General features: G+C 38.5%; 1 protein-coding gene across 2 annotated transcripts in view; it reads left to right on the forward strand.

Annotated features, from left to right (window-relative positions):
* Positions 1-25,981, forward strand: part of UNC5D (unc-5 netrin receptor D) — a 593,886-nt gene that overhangs the window by 325,958 nt on the left and 241,947 nt on the right. The window contains exons 1-2 of one of the 2 annotated variants that reach the window (XM_025394125.1): positions 5,350-5,437; positions 9,954-10,172. In XM_025394125.1, coding sequence (XP_025249910.1) covers positions 5,350-5,437; positions 9,954-10,172 — 307 coding nt within the window. Of the gene's footprint in view, positions 1-5,349; positions 5,438-9,953; positions 10,173-25,981 lie in introns of those variants that run through there. The other variant, XM_025394124.1, reaches the window with a different exon arrangement.

The raw sequence follows: 25,981 nt of genomic DNA on the forward strand, positions 1-25,981 counted from the left end.
ACACACCTGCAGTCATTAGAATCAGTTTTATGAGGAGGTAATACCATGAAAAAAATGAGATAACATATTACAAATATATGTGTGTTCTATGTATACAAAACCAACCTATTAAGTATACATCTGAAACAGATACTAGAATGAATCATGTCTAATTATTAATAGTATTGGTCTTTGGGAATTTGGTGACAATGGGTAAGAATATTTTTAACATGTATTTGTATTTTTCTATAATTTAGTATAAACCATAATTTTCTATAATATATCATAAAATGTTAACTATGTTTTCAATTTTACTATATCGGATTGTAGAATGTTTACAAGTTACAAGATCACCATAAAAGATACTTTCCAAGATTTTGGAGGGTAAAATTTCTCAACAGAAAATAACACAAAATTTAGTTGTCAATTTAATATTTCGTGTTCCACCAAAACAAAATTGGCATGATGAAAAAAAGTGCTGTTCTGGATGTCAGTGCAAAGAGGTTTTTATCCTGTGCCTGTGACTCAGAACTTGTTGGCAAGTTGTTTAGCCTCTGAGAGCCTGGATGATAGGAGAGTTGGTTTGAATTTTCCCTAAGGTGATCTTCCACCCTATTTTGCCTGTGTTCACATCACGTACCAAAATTTACATCAAACCATGTTCCAGTCAAATCAGCTAAATGAGATATGCAGCTAAATGGCCACAGTCTGAGATTTTATGTGACCTGACATCTAATAGGAGTGTACTTCTTTCAAAGAGAATTTAATGTTTGTTCCTTACAGTTTCGTTTTCCCTCTTTTGTTTCTTCTTTTTGTCATAAAAATATTGAAAATCCTTGCTGTATTAGTGTGCAGAACATAAAACATAAAGCTCTTCCTGAAAGGTAATTTTCCAGGAGTGAAAAATATGAGAATGGTGTTTGATTGTTTAGTTTTCTGTCATTCAATGTTGCATTAAAACAACCATTTTTCCATAACTATGAATGGCCTCACTCTTGAAAACTGTCAGTTACAAATGAAAAGCAGTAGCACTTTGAAAGCAAAACCTTTCCCAAATCCCACTAGGTTTTCATGAATTTGAAAATTTGTCAGTGGTACATGTTCATACACAAATGTATCCATTGTTGGGGGAGGAATTAAACAATTTACAAACTCCGTCTCCATATTCTCAGCAAAATATTCCTTTTTACATCTTAAAATGAATAATTGTTATAAATCTTATAATCTTATTCTTTTTCATTTTTTCCTAAATACATTTATATTTTGTTTTTCCTTGATACGTGGATTTTAATACACTAAAGTTAGAGACTATGAAGTGAAAGCTAGAATTGCCATAGTTTAGGAAGCCTTTTATATTCTTTCACTAAAACAGGTGTGTGTCTCTGTGTGTGTGTGTGTGTGTGTGTGTGTGTTTCCTGGTTATGTGTTTATTCTAGAAACCTAAAAATAGAGAAAAAGCAAAAAACTTAATACAAACTTGAATTACTAACATTGCAGGACCCAGAGAAAAACACCTGGACTCAATTTGACATCTTACTTCAGTCTCTTTGAATAAACTGTTATGGGAACAGGTGTCTCCGGTTAAATCACTGTATGTTTCCATTAGGGGACAAAGCTGTACCTGCCATCATAACTGGTGTAGAATCTCTGGCTTAGATCTAATTTGAGAGGCCAGTTTTGGAGATGACTGAAGTAAAAGCTAAAATGATGGTTACGAGTTAACAATCAAAGAAAAACAAAACTTTCCCTTGTGGCCCTCTTGGGAAACAAGTCACCTGTGTTAGTGTGGCTGAAAGAAGAACTGTCCTGTGTATTAGGACCAGCATAGGTTCTCCCGCATTCAAAGTATGCACAGCTGAACTGGTCTTAGGGCCCGTGCTGTAAACCAAGACAGCTTTCTTTCTATAATCTGGTGGTTACTCTGTGTCTGCATCTCTGAAAGTTCCTAGTTCAAGGCACGCAGAAAGGAGAGATGTTAGAATTGCTAACAGAAAAACTTTAAACAAATTAAATTTAACCGAGTTGAATTGAACAAAGAACTGTTCATGAATCAAGCAGTCCTTGAACCAAAATAGGTTTAGAGAGACTCCACACTGCCACGTGGTCAAAGAAGATTTATGGACAGAAAAGGAAAGTGACGTTTAGAAAACGGAAGTGAAGTTCAGAAACAGCCAGATCAGTTACAGCTCAGTGTTTATCTTATTTGAACACGATCTGAACCATCGGCTTTAGGCATAATTTAAAATAGGAGGCAGCTTTAGTCTAAACTGAATTTAACAGACCCACATAAGACCAATGGTTTAATAAAATCTCAAACTCTTTAAAATGTGCATTCTAATGAAGATGATATTTAGCTCTACCTAACTTTTCAAGTTCCTTTCCATGTACTCGTAGCACGTAATATTTCAGCCATCCCACACTCCCTAAAATTTCTCTCTTACCTTTTAATCTCTGCACTATTGGAATACCTTCTCCAACTTGCTCACTTGATCAGCACATTGATCCAGACTGTGATGAGGGATAATCTTCCCTGTGATGCCGGCCATAAACCCTCCCATGGACAGTTAGGCTCTCTCCTCTGTACCTGATGACACTTTGCATATACTTCCAATTTACTGTAGGCATTCTTGTCATAGATTTGTTACTATTTATCTCTATTTTTAGTCTGTGAGCTCCTGGCAGAAAGTAACTATGTCTTAGTCATCTTTGAATCCCTAGTACCTGGAACATTGTATAATCTTAGTAGGCATGCATACATGTCTATTTAAAAAAAAAAAAAATGTGTTAAATACATTGAATGTATTAAACTGATAAATTGGAGAATAATGAATGTGCTTTTGTAGGGTATACTGAAATTTGAAGTTCTTTAAGGAACTAAGAATGGCTCTTTGATCTCTTTGAATGTGTCTTAAGTGCTGTTTCCCATCTTTCATTCTGCAGGATTTAAGATCTGCTCAATAAAATAATATCTTAGTCATATATAAGATTTGCACAGGTGAGGTGAATGATGCAAACGCAATGATATAAAACATTTCCATTTTTATTACAGGTTAGGAAGAAAGAATAGTTTTTAAGTTAAAAATAAAAAACTTTTACTGGGGCCTAGGGAAAGAGTCTGTATTTCATAAATTGCATTAAATATTTGGTATGTAAAATTCTGGCTGCTGTTCTGCATTAAATGGGCAAAATGCATCCCCTATCTAATTAAGTAACCATATGGAGACAAGTCACATTTACATAAACAAAGGCAGAGAGCCTGGCTCTATTGTATTCTCTTTTAGATTATGTAACTTGGTTTTCCTGCTATGGCTTTCTGCTCTGAGTTGCACATTGCCATGGACCAATATACTCACAGTAAATGAATGGAAGTTAAAGAGCTAATTCTAAGGAGCCTTACTCTATTTACATATTGCAGTGAGAGGGTCTCTGGAATATTATGAAATCTCCTATGCTTATTAACTACTCGCATATTAAAGCCAATAGTTTTGGGACCTGGCCAACAGGAAACCCATTGTGTATTAGCCTGCTTTGCAAGATAGTCATGTGCCTGGTGTACAGTGTAACCATTTCACTGTATATTCATTGAATAAGTGCTTCACAGCATGTGTTCAGAATTTTTTACCTAACAGAATTTTACTAATGTAGCTACAGGGAGCAAATGATAAAGAAGTGTTATAAGCAAGGGTCCATATCACTAAGACTCTGAGATGAAAATGACACTAGCAATCGGAAAATCAAATTATAAATGTTAGGATAAATTTGGGGATGGAAATCATAGGGATGATAATTGTAATTGTTTCCTTTTTATGCTATTCTTTGTCCACACAGTGATGATGCTGAAGGTGGTGGTCATGGTGCTGCATAATATGTACGTAACGTTTAACCGCTTACTCTATTTTTACATATATTTTAACATCACAAAACACCAACAGATTTTAGTCATCCATTTTTGTGGATGAGAAAAATGGAACATCAGGGTTAAATTACTCACCCAAGGTCACAGAGTTAACGCACACTTTATCAGGGTATTTGATTCTCATGTAAACTTCTTTAGTTTTAGCAGATTTAGTCTTTGCTTTTTGGTGTGGTTCCTGTTTACACTTTGAAACAAATACCTGTATAGTGAAAAGACAAGCACACTTTGGAGACAGAAAGGGAGAAAAAAAGTGATATGTATTTCAAAGTAATATCCTCTTAAGAAAAAAGTATACAAATAATTTAGAATGTCTCAAAACCTCTTGATGCTCAACTTCATTTAATAATCCAATGGATGAGGATTTTATGAATCCCAATTTTGGATGACTGTGGGCCCCGTTGTGCCCAATTACATTACAAATACAACACATCAAATGATCAAATATTGGCAGTTTATTATGGTTAACCCTAATAGAATGGCACTGCCTTTGGCCGAGTTGTTTTTCTTGCTAATGTTCACCACATCCTTATATTTTAATTGGAATTTTAGTTGTTAAATATTTCTGCTTTAAAAGAAACATTTATTTCTAAATGAAACACAGAAAAATTCTTATTATTTTATTCTCAAACAATGATTCTTTGACTTCTTTATTCCTGACTTTGGTGAGCATGTCTAGTCAGTTAAATATAGTTAGTAGAACGCTAGTTCTCAAAAATATTTATTTTCTCAAGGCCTTCTTTGGGAAGGGTTCCTAACACACCCATCCTGACCTGGAATTGCAGTCCAGCTGACAGATTAACCAAATGATCTTTAAGGTAAATGTCACACTTATTGTAAGTGAAGCAGTGACTCACAGATAATGTGTGTTTTTATATCATCTTTTGGTTTTATGAACTGCACCCTATTACCCTACGACAGGCATTCACTAAATTAGAGTATCAGACTTGTAAGAGTCTATTCCTCTGAAACAAAATGGAATTCTGAGGTGGCTGGAATCAGAGACCTGCATTCAAGTTCTGAGCCCACCAATTACTGTCAGTGCAGCCTTAGACAAGGCACATAATTAAAGCATCTTCTCAGTTGCACAGTGACACCCACCTCGGAGAGTTTCTGTGTCTCTTAAATGATCAAATCCATGTAGAAGACTTATTACCACAATCTGTAGTCACTTGGTAAATGGCAGCTCTTATTTTGACTTTCTGCTAACGGAGTTTCCACGTTCTTAGCCTACCAAGGTTCTTTCCTGAACAGCTGATGGCATTAGGATTTAATTAAGTGAAGCTTGGAGTGCTGGCTTTGTGTAAGAAGGAAGATGCAGCTGTATCAGTGAGGAATGTTTTCTGTCACAACAGACAATCTATCAGTTGCTTTAAATAAGTAGGGATCGTTAAAAAAAAAAAAAAAAAAAAAAAAAAAAAAAAAAAACAAAGCTGCAATATATTATCTGGGGGTGGATGATCCTGGTGTTAGTTAAAGCTCTCAGTGATGTCTGTGCTGGAACTTCTGGATTCCTGTTGGACTTTTCCTCCCGAACCTCCCCAGGTAAGTCAGGAACAAACAGGAGAAAGGACAATACCAACCACACCTATTCTTTTTTTTTTTTTTTTGTCTTTTAAGACAGAGTCTCTCCCTCTCACTCAGGCCTGGTATGCAACGGTGTGATCTCGGCTCACTGCAACCTCCGCCTTCCGAGTTCAAGTGATTCTCCTTCCTCAGCCTCCTGAGTAGCTGGGATGACAGGCATGCGCCACCACACCTGGCTTATTTTTGTATTTTTAGTAGAGACAGGGTTTCACCATGTTGGCCGGGCTGGTCTCAAACTCCTGACCTCAGGTGATCCCCCCACCTCCACCTCCCAAAGTGCTGGGATTGCAGGCATGAGCCACCACACCTGGTCACACCTATTCTTTATATCAGGGAAATATGAGCTTTCACAGAAGCTTCTGTTTATGACTCATGTGCTAAACCAGTGTCACCTGACCATGCTGACCTGCAAGTAGGTCATCTGAGTCTCTTATTTTTCCAGCCTCTGCTGTGAATGTGGTATGGAAGGAGGCAGATGGCTGGATCAGTCACCAGCCATTTGTCCTACCAGAATTTAAAACTTTTCTCTGAATTATAAAGTGGAGTTGTGGCATATGTGTTGAGATTATGAATAAATTTATCTTGAAGGAAAAAAAGCATTCATGCACTCTTGCGTAAAACTATTAAAGTAAGTGACCTCTTGTCACCCTGTCCCAAAGAATAGAATCTGTCAGCAATTTATAAGCCCCTTAAAAGTTTCCACTTCAGTTCCTGTTCCTCTTTCTTTCCTAGCCTTCCCTTTTCCTGAAAGAATTGATGATTTCCTGAAGAATTCAGTTCAAAACTACTGGGCAGGGCTGAGCATGGTTGGCAAGTGTGGGTTGGAGAGGCGGGGAGAGAGGTGACTCACTGCCCTGTGGGATGAAGAAGGGGTGTCCTCCTGGAGAGGCAGCCTGCCGAGGGGAGTAAGCCCTCTTGCTGGAGGGAAGCCCCCTGCTGGGCTGGGCAGGGCTTTGCTGCACCAGGAATGAAAGCCTGACCCAGTGTGGAACTTGGGGTGTGAGAAGGCGGGGCGAGGTACAGGGATAGGCAGTAACCACTCCCAGCACTTCACTATACAAAGCAAAAAAAAAAAAAAAAAAAAACTTCTTTTCACCTACCTCATTTGTTAGACGGATACAAATAAACAGTGATATGTATACAAATATATACCTACAATCCCTCACCTTCCCACTGCCACTCTAATAAATCATTTTCCTTTGTTTCTTATTTTCATGGATCCCAGCCCTTTTTATATTTATTTAATAATAAAAATGTAATGTTACATTCCACCTTTTTGTCATCCTCTGAATGCTAACTGATTCCTTTTTCTTTATTCTATTGATTTCTGGAACAGGGTCTCTCTCTGTCTCTGTCACCCAGGCTGGAATGCCAGTGGTGTGATCTTGACTCACTGGAGCCTCTACCTCCTGAGCTCAAGTGAGCCCCCCGACTTCAACCTCCCAAGTAGCTGGGACTACAGGCATGCACCCAGCTAATTTTTTTATTTTTTAATTTTTTTGTAGAGAAGAGGGTCTCACTATGTTGTCCAGGCAGTTCTCAAACTCCTGGGCTCAAGTGGTCCTCTCGCCTTTGCTTCCCAAAGTGCTAGGATTACAGGCATGAGTTGTGCCTGGCTTAAGATTGATCCTTAAGGGGGATCCTTGGGTAGCTAGGACAGTTACCCTCACGCTTGTCCATTCCACTCTCCTGCTCTGTCTTTCAGATGCAGGCTGAACAGGCTACTTTATCTAAAGGACATTTATTAAAATGGGAGAAGGGGAACCTAACTGCCTTTAGATCTCTCTGTGTTTTGTGAGTTGAATGGTTAAAACTTGATCTATTACATAATCTAGTGCCTTTACTTATTTGGCATTTATTTATGCCAGATAAATAGACATATTCATGCCTCGTTACTAGTAAAGCAAAAATGCTTCATTCAGATTGCACATCTGTGCCTGTCTACTCAGCCCACCACTGTAGGTTTGGGTATGTATTGTTTATCAAGTGGCCCTTTTATGAATTGAACAATGAATTGGACAGAACTAAAGCCTCTAATGGGAGTGTAAGCAGTTGATGTTCATATAAAATCTTTTAATACTTTTGTCATTTCCTCTAACGTATGGATTTACAAAAGCCTGCGGGGACTTGGTATTTGTTGAAGATAGAAATTTGCATAAGCATTCACTAACAAAACAATATGTGATTTATTTTGTGAAATCCATTTTAAATACAATTAAAATACTTTTTAAAAAACTACATCTGAGATTCTACCCCAAAACCCCTCTTACTTCCTGTGACATATACACATTTTATTTTCTGACTTTATTATACTTTTGGCATAAACCGTTTGCCCTTAGTTTTTAGAATATTTGCTTTACGATTTTTTTATGCTGACAATTACTTGAATGTGAGTTAGCTTTTCCATTGAAAATACATTTCAAGGCTTATAGTCTCTTAAACTCTTTGTTATGTGAGGCTGTTTTTCCTCCTCTTAAGCTGATGTATTTAATGGGAAAAAAAATCTTATTTGGAAGAATCAAGTTATAGTTACATTTAATTTGTTCCAGTGGCAAACTGTGCATGTGTGTTCCCAGTCATTAGGAGCCATTTACTAACTTGGTGTCTTTTATTTTCTTGCTTATACAAAATACCTCTTGAAGTCTGAGCCTTTGTACCTCTTTTTACTTTTAAGAATTCCTCCTGTAGTTCTGAAACAGAACATTACTCTTTTTTTTTTTTTTTTTTTTTTAAATTTAGACAGAGTCTCACTTCACTCTGTCGCCCAGGCTGGAGTGCAGTGGCAGGATCTTGGCTCACTTCAACCTCTGCCTCCCAGGTTCAAGTGATTCTGCTGCCTCAGTCTCTCAAGTAGCTGAGATTACAGACACATGCCACCATGCCTGGATACTATTTTTATTTTTAGTAGAGATGGGGTTTTGCCATGTTGGCCAGGCTGGTCTCAAACTCCTGACCTCAAGTGATCTGCCTGCCTAGGCTTCTCAAAGTGTTGGGATTACAGGCGTGAGCCACCATGCCCAGTCAGAGCAATACTCCTGTTTTTAATGAATTAGGTTTACCATTGACAGTGCTTTCTGATTTGGGTTCTTGACTTAAGCATGAATAGTAAGAGGCTCTGGTCACAACTGCATCGATGGCATGCAGAAAACCACGTGAGGCCACAAGATGCACCCCTTTCCCAGAGTCTTTTCAGAGTTGGATCTGATGGGTGAGTGCATTAGGCGGGGTTCTCTAGAGGGACAGAACTAATAGGATAGATGTATAAAGGGGAGTTGCTTAAGGAGTATTGACTCAGGATCACAAAGGTGAGGTCCCACAATAGGCCATCTGCAAGCTGAGGAGCAAGGAAGCCAGTTTAGGTCCCAAAATTGAAGAACTTGGAGTCTGATGTTCAAAGGCAGGAAGCATCCAGCATGGGAGAAAGATATAGGCCAGAAGATTCAACCAGTCTAGTCTTTCCATGTTCTTCTACCTGCTGTTATTCTGGCCACACTGGCAGCTGATTAGATGGTACCCACCCAGATTGAGGGTGGGCCTTTTCAGGGTACAAGATGCCACTCTTCCTTGTCCTATTCACTGTGCTCAGCAATCACATCCTCCTGCCTTTGATTTTGTGGCAGTTTCCTGGGACTTAAGTCTTTGCTCACTCTATGAAGAAACAGGGAAGTACAGTTTTCCTTCCTGCACTTACCTTTTTATATTGCTTCCTCCATTTCCTAAGGTTAGGGGAGAGTCCAGTTTATTCCTTTCACTTGAACAAATGTAATTATAGCTGTCGGCTATAAGCTCAGAACTATTAGTGATTTCTGTTAGTTCTCACCCTCGGTAGTGCAGTCCATCATATATGGTGGAAGGTTGCTGGGGGCAGAGGGTGGGCCAAAGGAAAGCAGAATGGAATCACATTCCCTTTGAAGGGGCGGTGAGCTGGTGAGTTATCCAAGATCCAAGACAGATTGCCAGACAATCTCCACAGTTTCACAGGTAAAGAAAGCAGACTATTTGGAATCTTTTGACTATATTTTATGGCTGAGTATCCTCTGTCATCATCCTTGTCATCCACATATATGTGTGGGAGAACAACATCTATTCTTACCATTTTTTCAGTTTTGAAGCAGCTTGAGGTTGTGCTTAGCCCTTTCAGGTAACCATTCACCAGAGCCTCTCACCTCACAGATGTTTATCTCAGTTGTTTCTGCAAAGATGCTCAGATTCAAAACAGAAATTTGAGGGGTGTCCTATTCATTTTAATGCTTCATCCAATAACACTGAAGCCATGGCTAGCTGGAGGCCCTGTATCCTCTTAGTTCACCTTCTAGAAGATAATTCATCTACGCCGGTTCTACAAGCATGCTTTATTAATACAGTGGAGATTTCTCCAGCACAGAATCTTAGAGCTGGTGTGGGTTTGCCGTTGTGTCCTGGTGTATGTGCTATCAGTGTAGGCTGTGTTCTGATGTCCTCTTTGATTTCACAGGAACTGACAATGGCGAAGCCCTTCCTGAGTCCATCCCATCAGCTCCCGGGACACTGCCTCATTTCATAGAGGAGCCAGATGATGCTTATATTATCAAGAGCAACCCTATTGCACTCAGGTGCAAAGCGAGGCCAGCCATGCAGATATTCTTCAAATGCAACGGCGAGTGGGTCCATCAGAACGAGCATGTCTCTGAAGAGAGTCTGGACGAGAGCTCAGGTAGGAACGTGCAGCAGTCAGAAGCAGCCATGGTGATTCTTTGGGTTCTCCTGTGGTTATGTATCTGGGAAAGACTGGAAATCACCCCCTCCCCCCATCGCCTCGTGTGAATGAGGTCATAGTTACATCACTCCCGGCATATAAGATACAATTATTTTCTTCAAATGACCCCACAGCTGCCTTGGTAGTCTCTTCTAATATGATGCAGAGGCATTTTTTTTCTTGCTGTATATAACTTTAAACACCAAATTTTGGTGTTTAAAAATTTGGAAGTTAATGGAAGTGAATATCACTGGAAATAAAACCAGGGAGTCACTGTTTTTGTTTGCAGAATTCTGAATATATTTTAGGACAAATATTAAATCTTGCATCAAACCCCTTGTTAAGCAGCATGATTTGAGTTTCTTTAATCTTTCCTAGATTTTATTCTTTGCACTTTATTCTCCACAGTTGGTTTCTGAGTCCTTTTTTTTTTTTTTTTTTTTTTTTTTGACTATGGTGTAGTGGCAGATCCCAAATTAGGTTACCATATTCTAGCAGGATCTCCAATATGAAAGAATTGTGGGACCATCTTTACATTATTAGTAAATTATTGGTGAATTTGGCTGATAAGTGGTGATGATGGAAATTATGTTTATACTAGCTAATACATATTGAGTACTTACTATATATCAGACTTTAAGCACTTGACAGGCATTATTATCTTGTTCAGTTTTCTTCAACAGTCCCCTGCAGTAGATAATGCTATTATTATCTTGTTATAGACAAGGAAACTAAGGCTCAAAGAGATTAAGTAAAGTGCCTGCCCTGGATGTCAAAGTGAGATAATTTGACTCAAAGCCTTCAAAATGTATACCTTTTTATATTTTAATGTTGACAGAAATAATACATGCTTTTGAACTTTGCTTTCTCAGACAAGATCCAATCTGGTCACTATTGGGAGAACCTACCCCCAATATTTCAACGTAGGTTCTTTCTATTTTCTATAAGTGTCAGCCGGATGAGAAATAAAGAGAGACAGTATAAAGAGAGGAATTTTACAGCTGGACCACTAGATGTGACATCACATATCGGTAGGACCGTGATGCCTGCCCAAGTCTCAGACCAGCAAGTTTTTATTAAGGGTTTCAAAAGGGGAGGCAGTGTAAGAACAGAGAGTAGGTACAAAGATCACATACTTCAAAGAGTAAAAAGCAGAACTACTGATAAGAGTCTAACAAAGATCACATGCTTCTGCAGGAACAGGGCAAAGGGCAAAAGCAGGACCACTGATAAGGGTCCAACAAAGATCACAGGGCAAAGGGCAAAAGCAGAACCACTGATAAGGGTCTGTGTTCAGCGGTGCACGTATTGTCTTGATAAACACCTTAAACTTCAGAAAACAGTATTTGAGAGTAGAGAACCAGTCTGACCACAAATTTACCATGGCTGAGTTTTCCAAACCCTGAGTTTTCTACAGGAACTCAGTAAGCCTGAGGGTTCTGCCGGAGACCAGGGCATATCTCAGTCCTTATCTCAACTGCATAAGACAAACATTCCCAGAGTGGCCATTTATAGACCTCCCCACAGGAACACAATTTTTTCTTAGGGTATTAATTTTCATATTTCTTGCTAGGAAAAGAATTTAGTGATATGTTTCCTACTTGCATGTCCATTTATAGGCTCTCTGCAAGAAGAGAAATATGACTCTTTTTGCCCAACCCCACAGGCAGTCAGACCTTATGGTTATCTTCCCTTGTTCCCTAAAAATCACTGTTATTCTGTTATTTTTCAAGGTGCACTGATTTCATATTGTTCAAACACATATGTTTTACAATCAATTTTTACAGTTAATACAATTATCACTGTGGTCCTGTGGTGACGTACATCTTCAGCTTACGAATATAACAGGATTAAGAGATTAAAGATGGGCATAAGAAATTATAACAGTATTATTTGAGAACTGATAAATGTCCATATTATGATGAAATCTTCACAATTTATGTTCCTCTGCCACGGCTCCAGCCGGTTCCTCCATTCGGGGTCCCTGACTTCCCGTAACAGGTCACACAGTAGATTGTTGATTTTTTTAGATGGTCAACTACTTGACTTGGTCAACTCACTAGATATCAGATTTTTGAATAAGTCAGAAAACATCAGTATAACTCTGAAGTTTCAAATCAGCCTACTTTATTAACTATATAGCAATGATATTCTATATAACAAGGTATTCAGAGTATTACAGAGTATTCAGAGAGAGATAAGATAATAGCCCATATAGGTAGGTGTTACAGGTAGTGATAGAGATAAGACAAATATACCCATAAATGCAGTGCAGATGAAGTTAGGATAAATATCTGATGAGAAGAGTATGATTCTACAGAAGATTTGTTTCTTAAATTACATCTAACTAGGACTATCAGGAAAGGTATTGTAAACTTGATAGCAGTAGAAAGGGACATTGATGAATATGTAACTAAGATGGACAAAATTGATGTCACACTCTATAGGGGAGAGAGGAGTTTTAGTGGCCTGAAGGTCACAAACATTAGTAAATGAAGAAAGCTTAGTATATGTTCAGCAAAACATTTGGTTTTGTTAAAATATAAAATTTATGTACAAGAATAGCAGCCAGTGGCTAGAAAATTCAGTTTAATCAATGGCATGAAAGGCCTCAAATAAGAGTGTGGAGTCCTTAGTTTTATGGGTATTTTGGTTGTGGTGATCGATCATACTGATAGACGGGTATGTAGTGGCTGGAGCTCTGCTTTAAAGAATGAATCTGGAAGAAACGCTGGTAAGCAGACACCAGAACAAGGGAGCTAGGAGACATGGATAATTCAGGTGAGAGAAGGTAAGAACTGGTTTGAGAGGGGGGACGGCACAGAAATAACAACCAGAATGTAAGTAATTGCATTAACAAGGAGAAAAATCTGAGATCATAGTTTGACAATCTAAATTTGAAGTGCTTATGGTATATAATGAAGAGATATAGATTTGGAACTTGATAGAATTAGGTGGTAGAAGAGTAGATTTGAGAATCATTAGTAAAGAATGAAGCCATGTGGGTGCAAGAGTTGTTAGAGGTGAAGGGTCAATATGAAAAGGAAGTAGACCTAGAGATATACCTCTTCAGAAGACAGAGACAGGCGTATCAGCCTTCAGCAAAGAAGTAACCAGGGGAGCCAGGCACGGTGACTCCTGTAATCCCAGCACTTTGGGAGGCTGAAGTGGGTGGACCACAAGGTCAGGGGTTTGAGACCAGCCTGGCCAATATGGTGAAACCCCGTTGCTAATAAAAATACAAAAATTAGCTGGGGGTGGTGGTGGGCACCTGTAGTCCCAGCTACTCAGGAGGCTAAGGCAGGAAAATTGCTTGAACTGTGGAGGTTGCAGAGAGCCAAGATCGTACCACTGCACTGCAGCTGGACAACAGAGCAGAGCAAGACTCTGTCTCAAAAAAAAAAAAAAAAAAAAAAAAGAAAGAAAGAAAAGAAAAGAAAACAATAGAAGTAACCAGGGGATGCTGTGTTTCAAAGCAAAAGGAAAACGTTATCTCAAAAAGATCTGTAGGTAAAACTCTATCAATATAGAAAAGGGCCAAGAACTAAACATCTTATTTACATGTAAAGAAAGGGTGCTAATCCTTACACAGTTCTGAACTACTGTAGGATTGCAGTGTAAATTCAAAAGTCCAAAAAGTAGAGAAACACCTAAAATCCTATGATAATTCCCTATTCATTCCAAATTGGAATTAGTAGGAGGTAGAAAAAAAAGTGCCCTTTTAGAGATGTTCTTCAGACCAAAGCACGTTAGAATCCTAGAATCTAAATGTAAGAACTGGGAGAGAGTTTAATGATAATCTAACAGCCCTATTTTGCACATTAAAAATGTTAAGATTCAAGAGATACAATGAGTTCATGGCATAGCTGTTTCAAGAACCCAGATCTCCTGATTTCTCCTTAGGATGAATTTCTTCAACATCATAAACCACTTTTGCCTATAGATTTCTATACTTTTCTCCCAGATCAAAATATTGACAGATTTTCTTGCTGACATAAGGATGGATTGAAGTACATGGCTCTTCATTTTCCATTATGAATCTATTTAGGGTTTCCATCACCCATGTGTATCATCCTATACAAATATCATTAGAATTTCTTTATTCCTGACCATTTCTTCCATCTTCATAAAAGCCAACCCCTTAACTTGGGTCATGTTTCTGGCACTGTTAGACAAAAGTTTATAGCAAGCAATGACAGACATTTCCAGGATTGTTGGTACAGTTTTCATTTTGAAGGAAGGATTTGGCATTTTGATGGGGAAAGTAGAGAACAAATTGAATCTTGGTTTCAGGAATGTCTCTGATCTTGTACTCCCAAGACTGGGACCCAGGAGAGACCTAGATGGATAGGCCTGGTGCTGGGAGAGGTTGAGTCAGAGACAAAAGCAGTCTCACTTACATTGACATTAAAAATTCAAAGGAAAACACTGGAGTTTGGGAGAGGGCAACCAAGGGAATGACATCTACCATATAAGCAAAAGCCTACAAAACAATGGCAGAATATGACAGGTTTATGTGTCTTTTACTCAATTAGTACAATTAAAAAGGACTCAAATACCAGTGGCTCACTGGGGCTGTATGTTTTATCATCAGATGTCTCTGTCCTAGATTTTGCCCAGCAATGAACTCAAAATAGTCGAATCCCAATGGGCAAACTCTTCCAAATGAAAGAGAGAAAGAACATTGTAAAATTATCAGCCATTTCTTTTACCACTGCTAGAAAAATCTTATATCCCTTCTCATATAAAGACCTCTTTAACTATTGCAAGCCAGTTCAACAGTGCACCCTATTCTAATTTCACTACATTCTGTTTTGTTATTGCTTTCCCCTTTTAATTCCCCTAGCATTGCTAGGCAACTCCATGTCATGTGGATAGCATTTTTGATTACATTCTCTACCTCCGCGTAGAAATTTCCTCCTATTTCATTAAAAAAAAAAAAAAAAGAAAGAAAGCCAATAGACTTATTTCAAAGACACTGAGCAGAACAAAAAGATTCATAAATGACAAAATCTGAGGAGATTATATACCGATTTTTAAAAATATGCTGTTGAGAAAGAATTTAAATTTTAGCAGTTACGTTTTTGTAAAGAACTTAATAAGCACAACCTTTTCTTCCAAGTCATTTTGATCGAATCAATGCAAAAGAAATGTCTCTCCCTAAACAGTTTTCTTCAGTGTAGTTAATGAAAATCACTATCTACCACACACTGCAATTACGTTTCCTAAGCTCTGTATTAATAGTAGAATTGTGGAAACAAGAACAAGATGAGTGGAGATATTATACCCCAAAACAATACCTAAGTGCAATTTAGGTTGGAAACAAAATGGCCTCAGGTATTGAAAAATAGATGCATTACCTCCCTTGGGTTCTCCAAGGCAGAGCTGGGAAACAGGACTTGACTACCTTTATAGACTTAATGGCTTTTGACTGGATCTGTAAAATAATTCCTGCCAGTCTAATAGGAGTGAATGTCACTGAGAAGTCAAGGACAATGGGACCACATTTGACCAGAGAGACAGAGACAACTGTCCCTGTTGTCGTAAGTCCTGTCGAAAGTAATTCCTTATGTCTGTTTGCACAACATACTCTCCATTTCTGAAATTCTAGAGAAATTTGTGATAATTCTTTTTACTTACAGGCATTCTGTCTTCACAGAACCAATGGGAAATGCATAGGACCTGGGAGTGTTTGGAGTACACACAGAATCTTTTGTGTTCCTAAATTGGAAGCAATAAGTCCTTTCAGTTGTTAAAGGCTGCAAACTGCCTTTGGTCTTTCTGGTAATTTGGCCCTGTCATCTAACAGTTCAAATAAGAAGAAAAAGGATTGTGTGTTTTCATGCAATTTAGCTTGGAAAACCCAGAGCTAGAGTTCTTTCCTGCAAAAAGTACAATTTATTTGACATGAGTTACTGTGTTTGCACAGACAAGGCTATACCTCTTAGTAACGTACACTTGCAGTTCTCTGCACTAGCCAAAGGATCCTCTTTCATTTGTTCTGCCTCATTTCATTTGGAAATATGGGAACTCGTCTTCCTTGTGTTGTTCTTCTGTTAACATCTGGAAGCTCAGAGTTGAGAAGTAATCTCAACCCAGGAATCGTGCCCCTGTGAAAAGGATGGAGTATGCAGTAATGCAGAAATTAGAGCTTTAATCTAAACAGGCAGACACATGTATATCATACACACAATAGTAAACAACCACAAACCAAACATATCTTGGCAATCAAGATTATGTGGGCTGTGGGGAGCTGGAATTATCAATAAGCTAAACCACTTCTTTACTGTTCAATAAAAATAGGAATTCTCTTAACAACACGCTGTGGCTCTTATTCCACCTCAGAGATATCGAATTCTAATGAGTGAAATAATGTGTATTCCAATGTGTTATGGGAAAAGTCTCAACTCCAGTAAACTAATATTTTTCTTCTTAAAGAATTTCATTTCAGGGACCTCATTGTGTGTGATTTCCTTTTTAAACAACTGGAGTCACTCTCTGGGGAAAAAAGGTTAATGGATTGTATTGAGAAAAGGGAGAAGAATAGAAATAAAAATGTATTAAATCTTAAAAGTTTATATCTTAGAATGTCGCTATGCTGGTGATGGGGATTTGAATATAGTATCTTCCAGAAAACCATTAATTTGAAAGTATCTTCAATGATTCACGTCACTAAAGTACATTTAGGAAGCATATATTTTAGGCCACATAACACAGAAATAATCTCTCAAGTGTTTCATTGACAGTTTGTGGGTTTAAAACTCACTTTTATGGAAGGCTTCTTCCTCCCCACCTTAGATTTCATCGTGCTCATCACTCTACTTCTCAGAGAAGACTGACATATTCTTAAAAGGTTTTCAGGAAAATATTATGAATTCCCTACATAAACTGGCAGAGTATGAAGGCCTTGTTTCCTATAGATAATTTAACTTTTCCTACAAAATGGAAATAAGGAGATTATTTACTCTCATCCATCCTTAGCAGTGATAGAAATCAGCTAATCACTTTATATAATTTAATAATTTCTGATATCGACCATACGTTTGTCTCAAAGTGTAAATTCTTGACCAGTCTCTTCAGTTCACACATTAAGAAGTGTGTACATTGATTTAAAATACAAATGACAGGCTGGGCACAGTTGCTCATGCCTGTAATCCCAGCACTTTGGGAGGCCGAGGTGGGTGGATCACAAGGTCAAGAGATCGAGACCAGCCTGACCAACATGCTGAAACCCCATCTCTACTAAAAATACAAAAATAAGCTGGCTGTGGTGATGCACACCTGTAGTCCCAGCTACTTGGGAGGCTGACGTAGGAGAATCACTTGAACCCGAAAGGTAGAGGTTGCAGTGAGTTGAGATCGTGCCACTGCACTCCAGCCTGGAAACAGAGCACGACTCTGTCTCAAAAAAACATGAAAAACAAAAACAAATAATTATAAAGATCTCTAAAAAACAAAACACACACGCACACACACACAGACAGACAGAGAGAGAGAGAGAGAATGAAATCTGAGGTTAGCCTAATTGTTAAGAACATGGGTTTTGGTGTAGAGGAAGCAATGTTTGAAATCAGGCTCTCCATTTACCTATTTTTCAGATAGATGTGGAATTGAGCTTCCTTTCTCCTTCGTTCCTCCGTGTATAAAATGGCAGTGATAATTGTATCCACCATCACATAGCACCTAATACACGTGACATGCTTAGCCCAGGGGCTAGTGTACAGCAAATGCTTAGTCAAGACTAGCCTTCAAAATGATGAATATAAAACAGCTATTTTATTCTTCTTTTTGAATGAGACAAGTGTCTGGTGATTATGATTCAAAAAACAAATATATAATTGTAGAATTTTGCATTCCAAGAAGATAACAGGGCTAATATTATTGGCAGGTAAATATTTGCCCTTCCTAGAGTAACATTGCCTTACTTGCATGTGATTCAATCATTCAGGTCGCATTGTGGATGTATGTTACCCTCAGAGTCCATGGCAGTGTTACAGAAAAGGGCTCCAGATCTAGACCCCAAGAGAGGATTCTTGGATCTTGCGCAAGAAAGAATTCAGGGAAAGTGTGCAGTGCAAAGTAAAAGCAAGTTTATTAAGAAAGTAAAGTGCTGAAAGTACAGCTACTCCGTAGACAGACTAGGACGTTCCTGAAAGTAAGAGGAGGAACGCATCCACTAGAGGTACAATGCTTGTATATGTGGGTAGATGTGTTCTGCTATAAGGGTTTGTGATAAATGATTAATTTTCTTAATTACTATATTTTGCAAGAATCAATATTACTATCTTTAAAGCAAAATTAGGAATGCCTTTGTTCTCCAGATATCAGGATATCTGGACACCCCCAAGTTTGGGTTTGTTTAGTAAACATTATTAATTTGTTCCCCTAACCATCAACATCTAGAGACAAGGAATGCGTAACTCTGTGGGAATGCAGCCCGGCAAGTTCCAGCCTCATTTTCCTAGCCCTCACTTAAAATGGAGTTGCTGTGGTTGGAATGCCTCTGACAGTAGCACTGTGGGTGGTACAAGTGGTACAATATTTGTCCTGACCTCAGGTCATAAGCTACTAGCGGGAGATGATTTCAGTGACTGCAGGAATGGAAAGTCATTGATTGAAGCAACAGGATTGGAAATCATGACCATGTTGCCCACAATGTTGTGAGTATGACATGGGAGTGAGTCATTCATGGGATGCGTTTTCTAAACAACCCTTCCATGTCCACTTCTGCCTCTTAAGTTTCTCTTCTTGCTGTTGTTAGACAACGCTATCAAGTTAATTTGCTTTCCTTTACCAGACACATCTGAGCTGATTAATTCTAATCTCTGGTGTGGAAGAAACTGGAGAGCTTGGGTGTATTCTTTGTTTCTGTACTTAAGACTGAACTCGCAGTGCTTCTAAGGAATATGTGGAGTGGTTATTATCCTGGGAAAACAAAAGACTATTCATTAGGCATAGCGCACATGCACATTCAAAGGATAACTATTTTATTTTTGGTCAAGATACATTTTATCTTGTTGCTAGGATGAAGTGATAAAAGACATTTAGCCCTAGTTAATTATCTGCCAGTAAAATGAAACATTGTTCTGCCTTTTCGTTTTTGTATTTAATTTACTACTTTCAGTACTATGTTGGCCTAAAGACATCTAAGCTGTCTCAAGATATGGAGGTACAGTTCCATGACATTTCTTCCTATCTGTCGGTTTTGAAACTTCAAATGTGTGTGAGATACATGTGTCCTTACCGGAGTCCCCAGAGCTGTGGTCTAGAAGCCAGGCTATATATTGAATAAGGACAGCGCCTTCAAGTCGTAGGTAGAATGGCACTCAGCCTCTTGTATGATCTTGTAGCAGCCTGTGCTTCTGCTGTCATGACTGTTGTCACATTGGGCATTGTTGGAGCATGTTAAAATGTCTCCCTCTCCAGGGCTGGGCACGGTGGCTCACCCCTGTAATCCCAGCACTTTGGGAGGCCAAGGTGGGTGGATCACCTGATGTCAGAAGTTCAAGACCAGCCTGGTCAACATGGTGAAACCCTGTCTCTACTAAATATATAAAAATTAGCCAGGCATGGTGGCGGGCACCTGTAATCCCACCTACTTGTGAGGCTGAGTCAGAAGAGTCACCTGAACCTGGGAGGTGGGAGTTGCAGTGAGCCAAGATCGTGCCACTGTACTCCAGCCTGGGCGACAAGAGCAAAACAGTGACAGGCACATACAGGGTGCTCAATAATTGTCTTTCCAGAGAAATATGTCATCAACCTTATGACATCTTTGATCTATTGCTTATGGTAGGGGACCTGTGGCAAAATAATAATACTAAAAAATAGAAATAATAGTAACACGATGTTAAGATGAAAGACCAAAATGCCTGTGATGGTATTAATAAAAGTAAAGGGCCATGCAAATACTATATAACTAATAATGATAATAACAATGTGTTATTCAAAATATGAGGGAGTATCTCATTGTTGAAGTATAGTTTTCGATGCTCTGATCCTGAAGCAGTAGGAGACAAGTGGAAAACATTCCCTTATGTAAGTGGAAGACTCACTTTTTCTAGTTGAAATGGCTTTCTGTCTGCTCAGGAGACATCAGAGTAAGAGAGGATATCTCAGCCAAATCCAGGCATCAGAGGGGTTGAAAAACTCTGGAAGTTCGTGGTTCTTTCAAGAAAACTCTCGAATATAGGAGAATATTGCTTTTCAGGCCAGGCACAGTGGCTCATGCCTGTAATCCAAGCACTTTTGGAGGCCAAGGTGGGTGGGTCACTTGACGCCTGGAGTCCAGACCAGCCTGGTCAACAAGGCAAAACCCCATCTCTACTAAAAACACAAAAACTAGGTGGGTGTGATGGTGCATTCCTGTGATCCCAGCTACTAGGGAGGCTGAGGCACAAGTATTGCTTGAACTGAAAGATGGAGGTTGCAGTGAGCCGAGATCACAGCATAGAACTCCAGTTTGGGCGACAGAGCAAGACTCTGTCTCTAGGAAAAAGAAAAAAAAAAAAAAAAAAAAAGAAGTCTATTGCTTTTCAAGGGAGTTAGATTGCTTTGTTTCTCTCTCAGAGAACTGAGCAAGGCCCTGCATTACTCATGAAGTTGTATTGGAATAATTCTTTGGCACTTTGTCTACAAAGAATAGAATACTCACTTTCTCAGCCCCGATCATGAAGCGCTATAATGTGAAAAATGAGATACAAAGAAAGTGAAACATTGAACTGAAAAAGTCCCAGAAAACAGGCACCGAGACTGGGATGAGAAAATGATTCTACCAAAACCTAGTTAGCTGGTCATTTACTGCTTCTGTATGGTTGGGGATATGATAAACGTCTTAGAGGGAGGGATTCTCACTTCCTTCTTGAATCTATTGATTCCAGTTGGTAAGCCGAGCATCCTACTACAGAGAACTTCCAAATGATTGAAGCAGTAAGGCTGAGTGGGGAGGCAAGCATTTGAGAACTGTATCAAATTCCTCCCCAAGTGCCCATCACCAGGTATGTTTGAGAACTGGCTGGAAACGGTAACCACAGCAGGATGTTGCTGATGGGCTTTGTCAGTGCCATAAGGAGCAATGGATAAAAAGCTCAGGGCCAGCTGTTGGTAGGCACCGGGCTGGGGTTGGCATGGTGCTGAATGTTAAATACTATTCCAAAATTCTCTATTTTGTCCAGAACAAGTTAGGATCTTAGACTATGACTGTCACCCTTTTATTAAAAGTTGATCAGAAATAAAGCGTTTTATTTATTTTCCCCTCTCCATTTCTTCCCTCCTCTATTTTACATTTCTCTTCCTTGCACAGTGAAGTATATACCTTCAATTAGTTTGAAAATCCTTTAACTTTTAGTCTCCCAACAGGATTAGACCTGCTAAGAGTAACTAGTGTTTTCTATCTGATAAATAAGGGGATTATAGCAATAACTGCTGTCAGCATTTTTTCTCATTTAAACAAATAAAGCTGACAAATGATGAAGTTCTGTGCTGCTCCGTTATGTTTGGTACATGCAGAGCAATTATTCATCTGCTGCCAACATTAGTCTATCTACAACTAAACCATCCAACGGCCTAGAAAGCTTATTAGCATATCAGTATCATAGTCATATTTGTATATTCTCTAAGACTCTACTCCACAACAAAGGCTGATGGTTATAATTTGCACAATAATTTAAAGGGTTGGACTTTTCTATGCTTATTAGAGTTACACCAGTTATCGGGTACAATGCTACTCTTATTTATGACATGCCGTTTTTTTATTTGCCTGGAACTTCCACTCCCCTGTAGCATTTTCTGTGAACAAGTTAGCTGCCATCTCTGGAGATACAGAAGTAGATAGCCGTTTCTGCATGAACACTGTTACATGAAATTCAATGGAGGAAGAGATACGGAAGAGCATTTTTCTTAAAGTCACATTCCTTGGATATTTCTCGTGTGAATATATCATGTATATGTATGTGTGTGTATATATATACACACACTCATACTATTACATATGTGTATATGGGTATGTATACATGTATACTGCATATGTAAATGTGTATTTGTATGTGTATCATTTGATCAGTGAGGATTTGAGAAAGAATGTATTTAAAACATCTTATTCAACAATTATTTCTTGTTATGTTAGGGGGAAAAGATAATAGATATAAAGAATTCATGATTTGCCAAGGCTTCTTTTAGAGGGGATGGTTTGATAAAACTGAAGACCTCATGTTAGAAGAAGGCCTAATCTAGAGAGATAATATACCTTTTGTGAGATGGTCATGTCACTTGTGGCCTTTTAAAGAAGCTTGTCACTCTGATGCCACCGGTTGGGAAAATACTGTGTTTGGAAGCAGTTGTTTTATGTGCACTTTGCTCTGCTGATCACATGGGGAGCCTCTGCTGGTAACTGAGCCATCCTAAATTTGAAACCTTCACTTCAGCATTTTCCTTCCAACTGTGTTTGCCTGAATGAGGGGTTGCAAAACCTCCTGACAAGAATGGGGTAAGACCAGATATAATCTTCATAGTAGGGTGCCCTGGTCCCTTGTTTATGCTTTCCAAAGCACAGTGTGCCGCTCTTTGTCTATGTGACCACGTTTTCTAGTTGGGGCCTTGCTGACCCTGTAGGGACCGCTCTGCCCAGGGCTGGCTAATTTTTAAAGAGATCAAACAACTTGCCTGTGAATTGGCCTTTCATACGCAAACCAAGCGATCCAGAGGCCACACCCCTAACTACCATTTCTATGGAACTCTTATACTCCAGATCACTGTTCTCCTGCCCTAACCCCAGGACTAGGGTAGCCAGGATGCCCCAGAGCCACTGACATAATGCAAGCTAGCCAATCCCAGTATATTGTTTCTTCACATGCAAACCACAATGGAAAGGCTCTTGGCCACATGTTCTCCCACCCCTTCTGCCTCCTAAAAGACCCCCATGCTTATCCATGTGGCTCTACATGGCTTGCTGTGCCTCCTGTCTCTCGGGACCTGTGAGTGTCAACTTCTTCCTTCATAAAAGTCACTTCCATGTATAAATCTATTAAAACACTTTATTGAAAAAAATCCTGGGTATTCTTAAAATACCATGATGCCAAGATTAAATCACAGCAAGTTTTGTGATTTGGATTTGGACATTCCCTACTTTATAAACATGATAACCCTGAATCATTTTGAGATGGTGCTGGTCTTCATCTTCAAGCTGAAAAAAATCGATAGCTTTGATATTCTTATAAGATGAGGAAAGTGAAAAAATGAAAGTTCTTCCCATTAGCTTGAACCTATTTCTTCTTTTTAATTAATACATAATTTACATATTTTGGGGCACAAGTGATATTTTGATACCTTCATATAATGGCTAATAATCAAATCAGGATAATAGGAATATCCATCACCTCAAACATTTATGTTTCTACTGGGAATATTCAAATTCCTCTTTTCTAGCAATTTTGAAATATGCAATAAATTATTGTTAACTATTGTCACTCTACTGGACTGTCAAACACTGGATTTTAGTCCTTCTACTTAACTATATTTTATTACCCATTCTTCAACCTGTCTTCTCTCCTCATCTCCCTTCTTGACCTTTGGTAACCACCAGTCTACTCTCTATTTTCCTGAGATCCACTTTTTCAGTTCCCACGTATGAGTAAGAACGTGTGATATTTGCGTCTGTGCTTGGCTTATTGCACTTATGACCTCCAGTTTCATTCATGTTGCTACAAATGACAAGATTTTATTCCTTTATATGGTTGAATAATATTTCATGGTGTGTGTGTGTGTGTATGTGTGTATATATATAAATATATATACATACTGCGTTTTCTTCATTCCTTTATGGATACTTGGTTGATTCCATATTTTGACTATTGTGGATAGTCTAATACACATGGGGTTGCAGATATCTCTTTGATATATTGATTTCCTTTTTGAGAGGATATATATGCCTAGTAGTGGGATGACTGAATCATATGGAGGATATAATTTGTGTTTTTCAAGGAACCTTTGTACTGCCTTCTATAGTGACTGTATTAATTTACATCCCCAAAAATGGTGTATGAGGGTTCTCTGTCTCCACATCCTCTCTAGCATCTATCTTTTTTTGTCTTTTTGACAAAAAACATTTTAACTGGGATAAGTTGTGGTTTTGATTTGCATTTCCCTGATGCTTAGTGATGTTGGCTATTTTAGAATATATTTTTTGGCCATGTGTATGTCCTCTTTTGACAAATGTCTATTCAGGTCTTGATCTTTTGCCCATTTTTAAATCTTTTGTTCTGTTTTTTGCTATTGAGTTGTTTGAACTTCTTTTATATTCTGGTTATTAATCCCTTGTCAGATAGATAATTTGCAAATGTTTTCTCATTTTCTGTGGATTGTCTCTTAGTTGTTTATTTCCTTTGTAGTGCAGAAGCTTTTTAGCTTGATGTAATCCTATATTTCTATTTTTACATTGGTTACCTGTGCTTTTAAGGACTTATTAAATAAATTTTTGCCTCAACCAGTGTCCTGGAGAGTTTCTTCAATGTTTTCTTTGAGTGATTTCATAGTTTCATGTCTTAGATTTGTTTTTATTTTGATCTGACTTTTGTATATGGTGAGAGATAAGGGTCTAATTTCAATGTTCTGTATATGGATATCAAGTTTTCCCAGAACCATTTATTGAAGATACTATCCTTTCCTCAGTGTTCTTGATACCTTTGGCCTTAGCTATTCAGAGATTTTTATGGGTCCATACAAATTTTAGGATTGCTTTTCCTATGTTTGAGAAAGATGTCATTGGTATTTTAATAGGGAGTGTCTTGAATCTGTGCATTGCTTTGTGTAGTATTGACATTTTAATAACATTAATTCTTGCAATCCATGAACATGGAATATCTTTACTTTTGTGTATGTCTTCTTCAATTTCCTTCACCAGAGTTTTATCATTTTCTTTGTAGAGATCTTACATATCTTTGGTTAAGTTTATTCCCAGGTATCTTTTTTGTTGGGGGGGCGGTTGGGGGCTATTGTAAATGAGATTGCTTTCTTGATTTCTTTTTTAGATTATTCACCACTAACATATTTAATTGCTACTGATATTTGTACATAGATTTTGTATTCTGCAACTATACAGAATTCAGTTATCAGTTCCAATGTTTCTTGGTGGAGTCTTTACATTTTTCTAAATATAATCCCAGCACTTTGGGAGGCCGAGACGGGTGGATCACGAGGTCAGGAGATTGAGACCATCCTGGCTAACACGGTGAAACCCCGTCTCTACTAAGAAATACAAAAAACTAGCCGGGGGAGGTGGCGGGCGCCTGTAGTCCCAGCTACTCGGGAGGCTGAGGCCGGAGAATGGTGTGAACCCGGGAGGCGGAGCTTGCAGTGAGTTAAGATCCGGCCACTGCACTCCAGCCTGGGCTACAGAGCGAGACTCCGTCTCAAAAAAAAAAAAAAAAAAAAAAAAAAAGATCAAGTTATCTACCAACAAGGCTAATTTGACTTCTTCCTCTCCAAATGGATGCCTTTTCTTTGTTTCTCTTCCCTGATTGCTCTAGCTATGACTTCCAGTACTATGTTGAATAAAAATATAAAAGTGGACATCCTTGTTGTGTTTCAGATTAAGGGAAAAGGCTTTCAGTGTTTCTCTGTTCAGTAGGTTGTTAGCTGTAGGTTTGTCATATATGGCCTTTATTGTTTGAGGTATGTTCTTTCTATGTATAGTTTTTTGAGGATTTTATCATGAAGGGATGTTGAATTTTGTCAAATGCTTTTTCAGAATCTGTTTAAATGATCACTTTTTCTTA

The sequence above is a fragment of the Theropithecus gelada genome, chromosome 8 (genome assembly GCF_003255815.1).
Source record: "Theropithecus gelada isolate Dixy chromosome 8, Tgel_1.0, whole genome shotgun sequence".
NCBI lineage: Eukaryota > Metazoa > Chordata > Mammalia > Primates > Cercopithecidae > Theropithecus > Theropithecus gelada.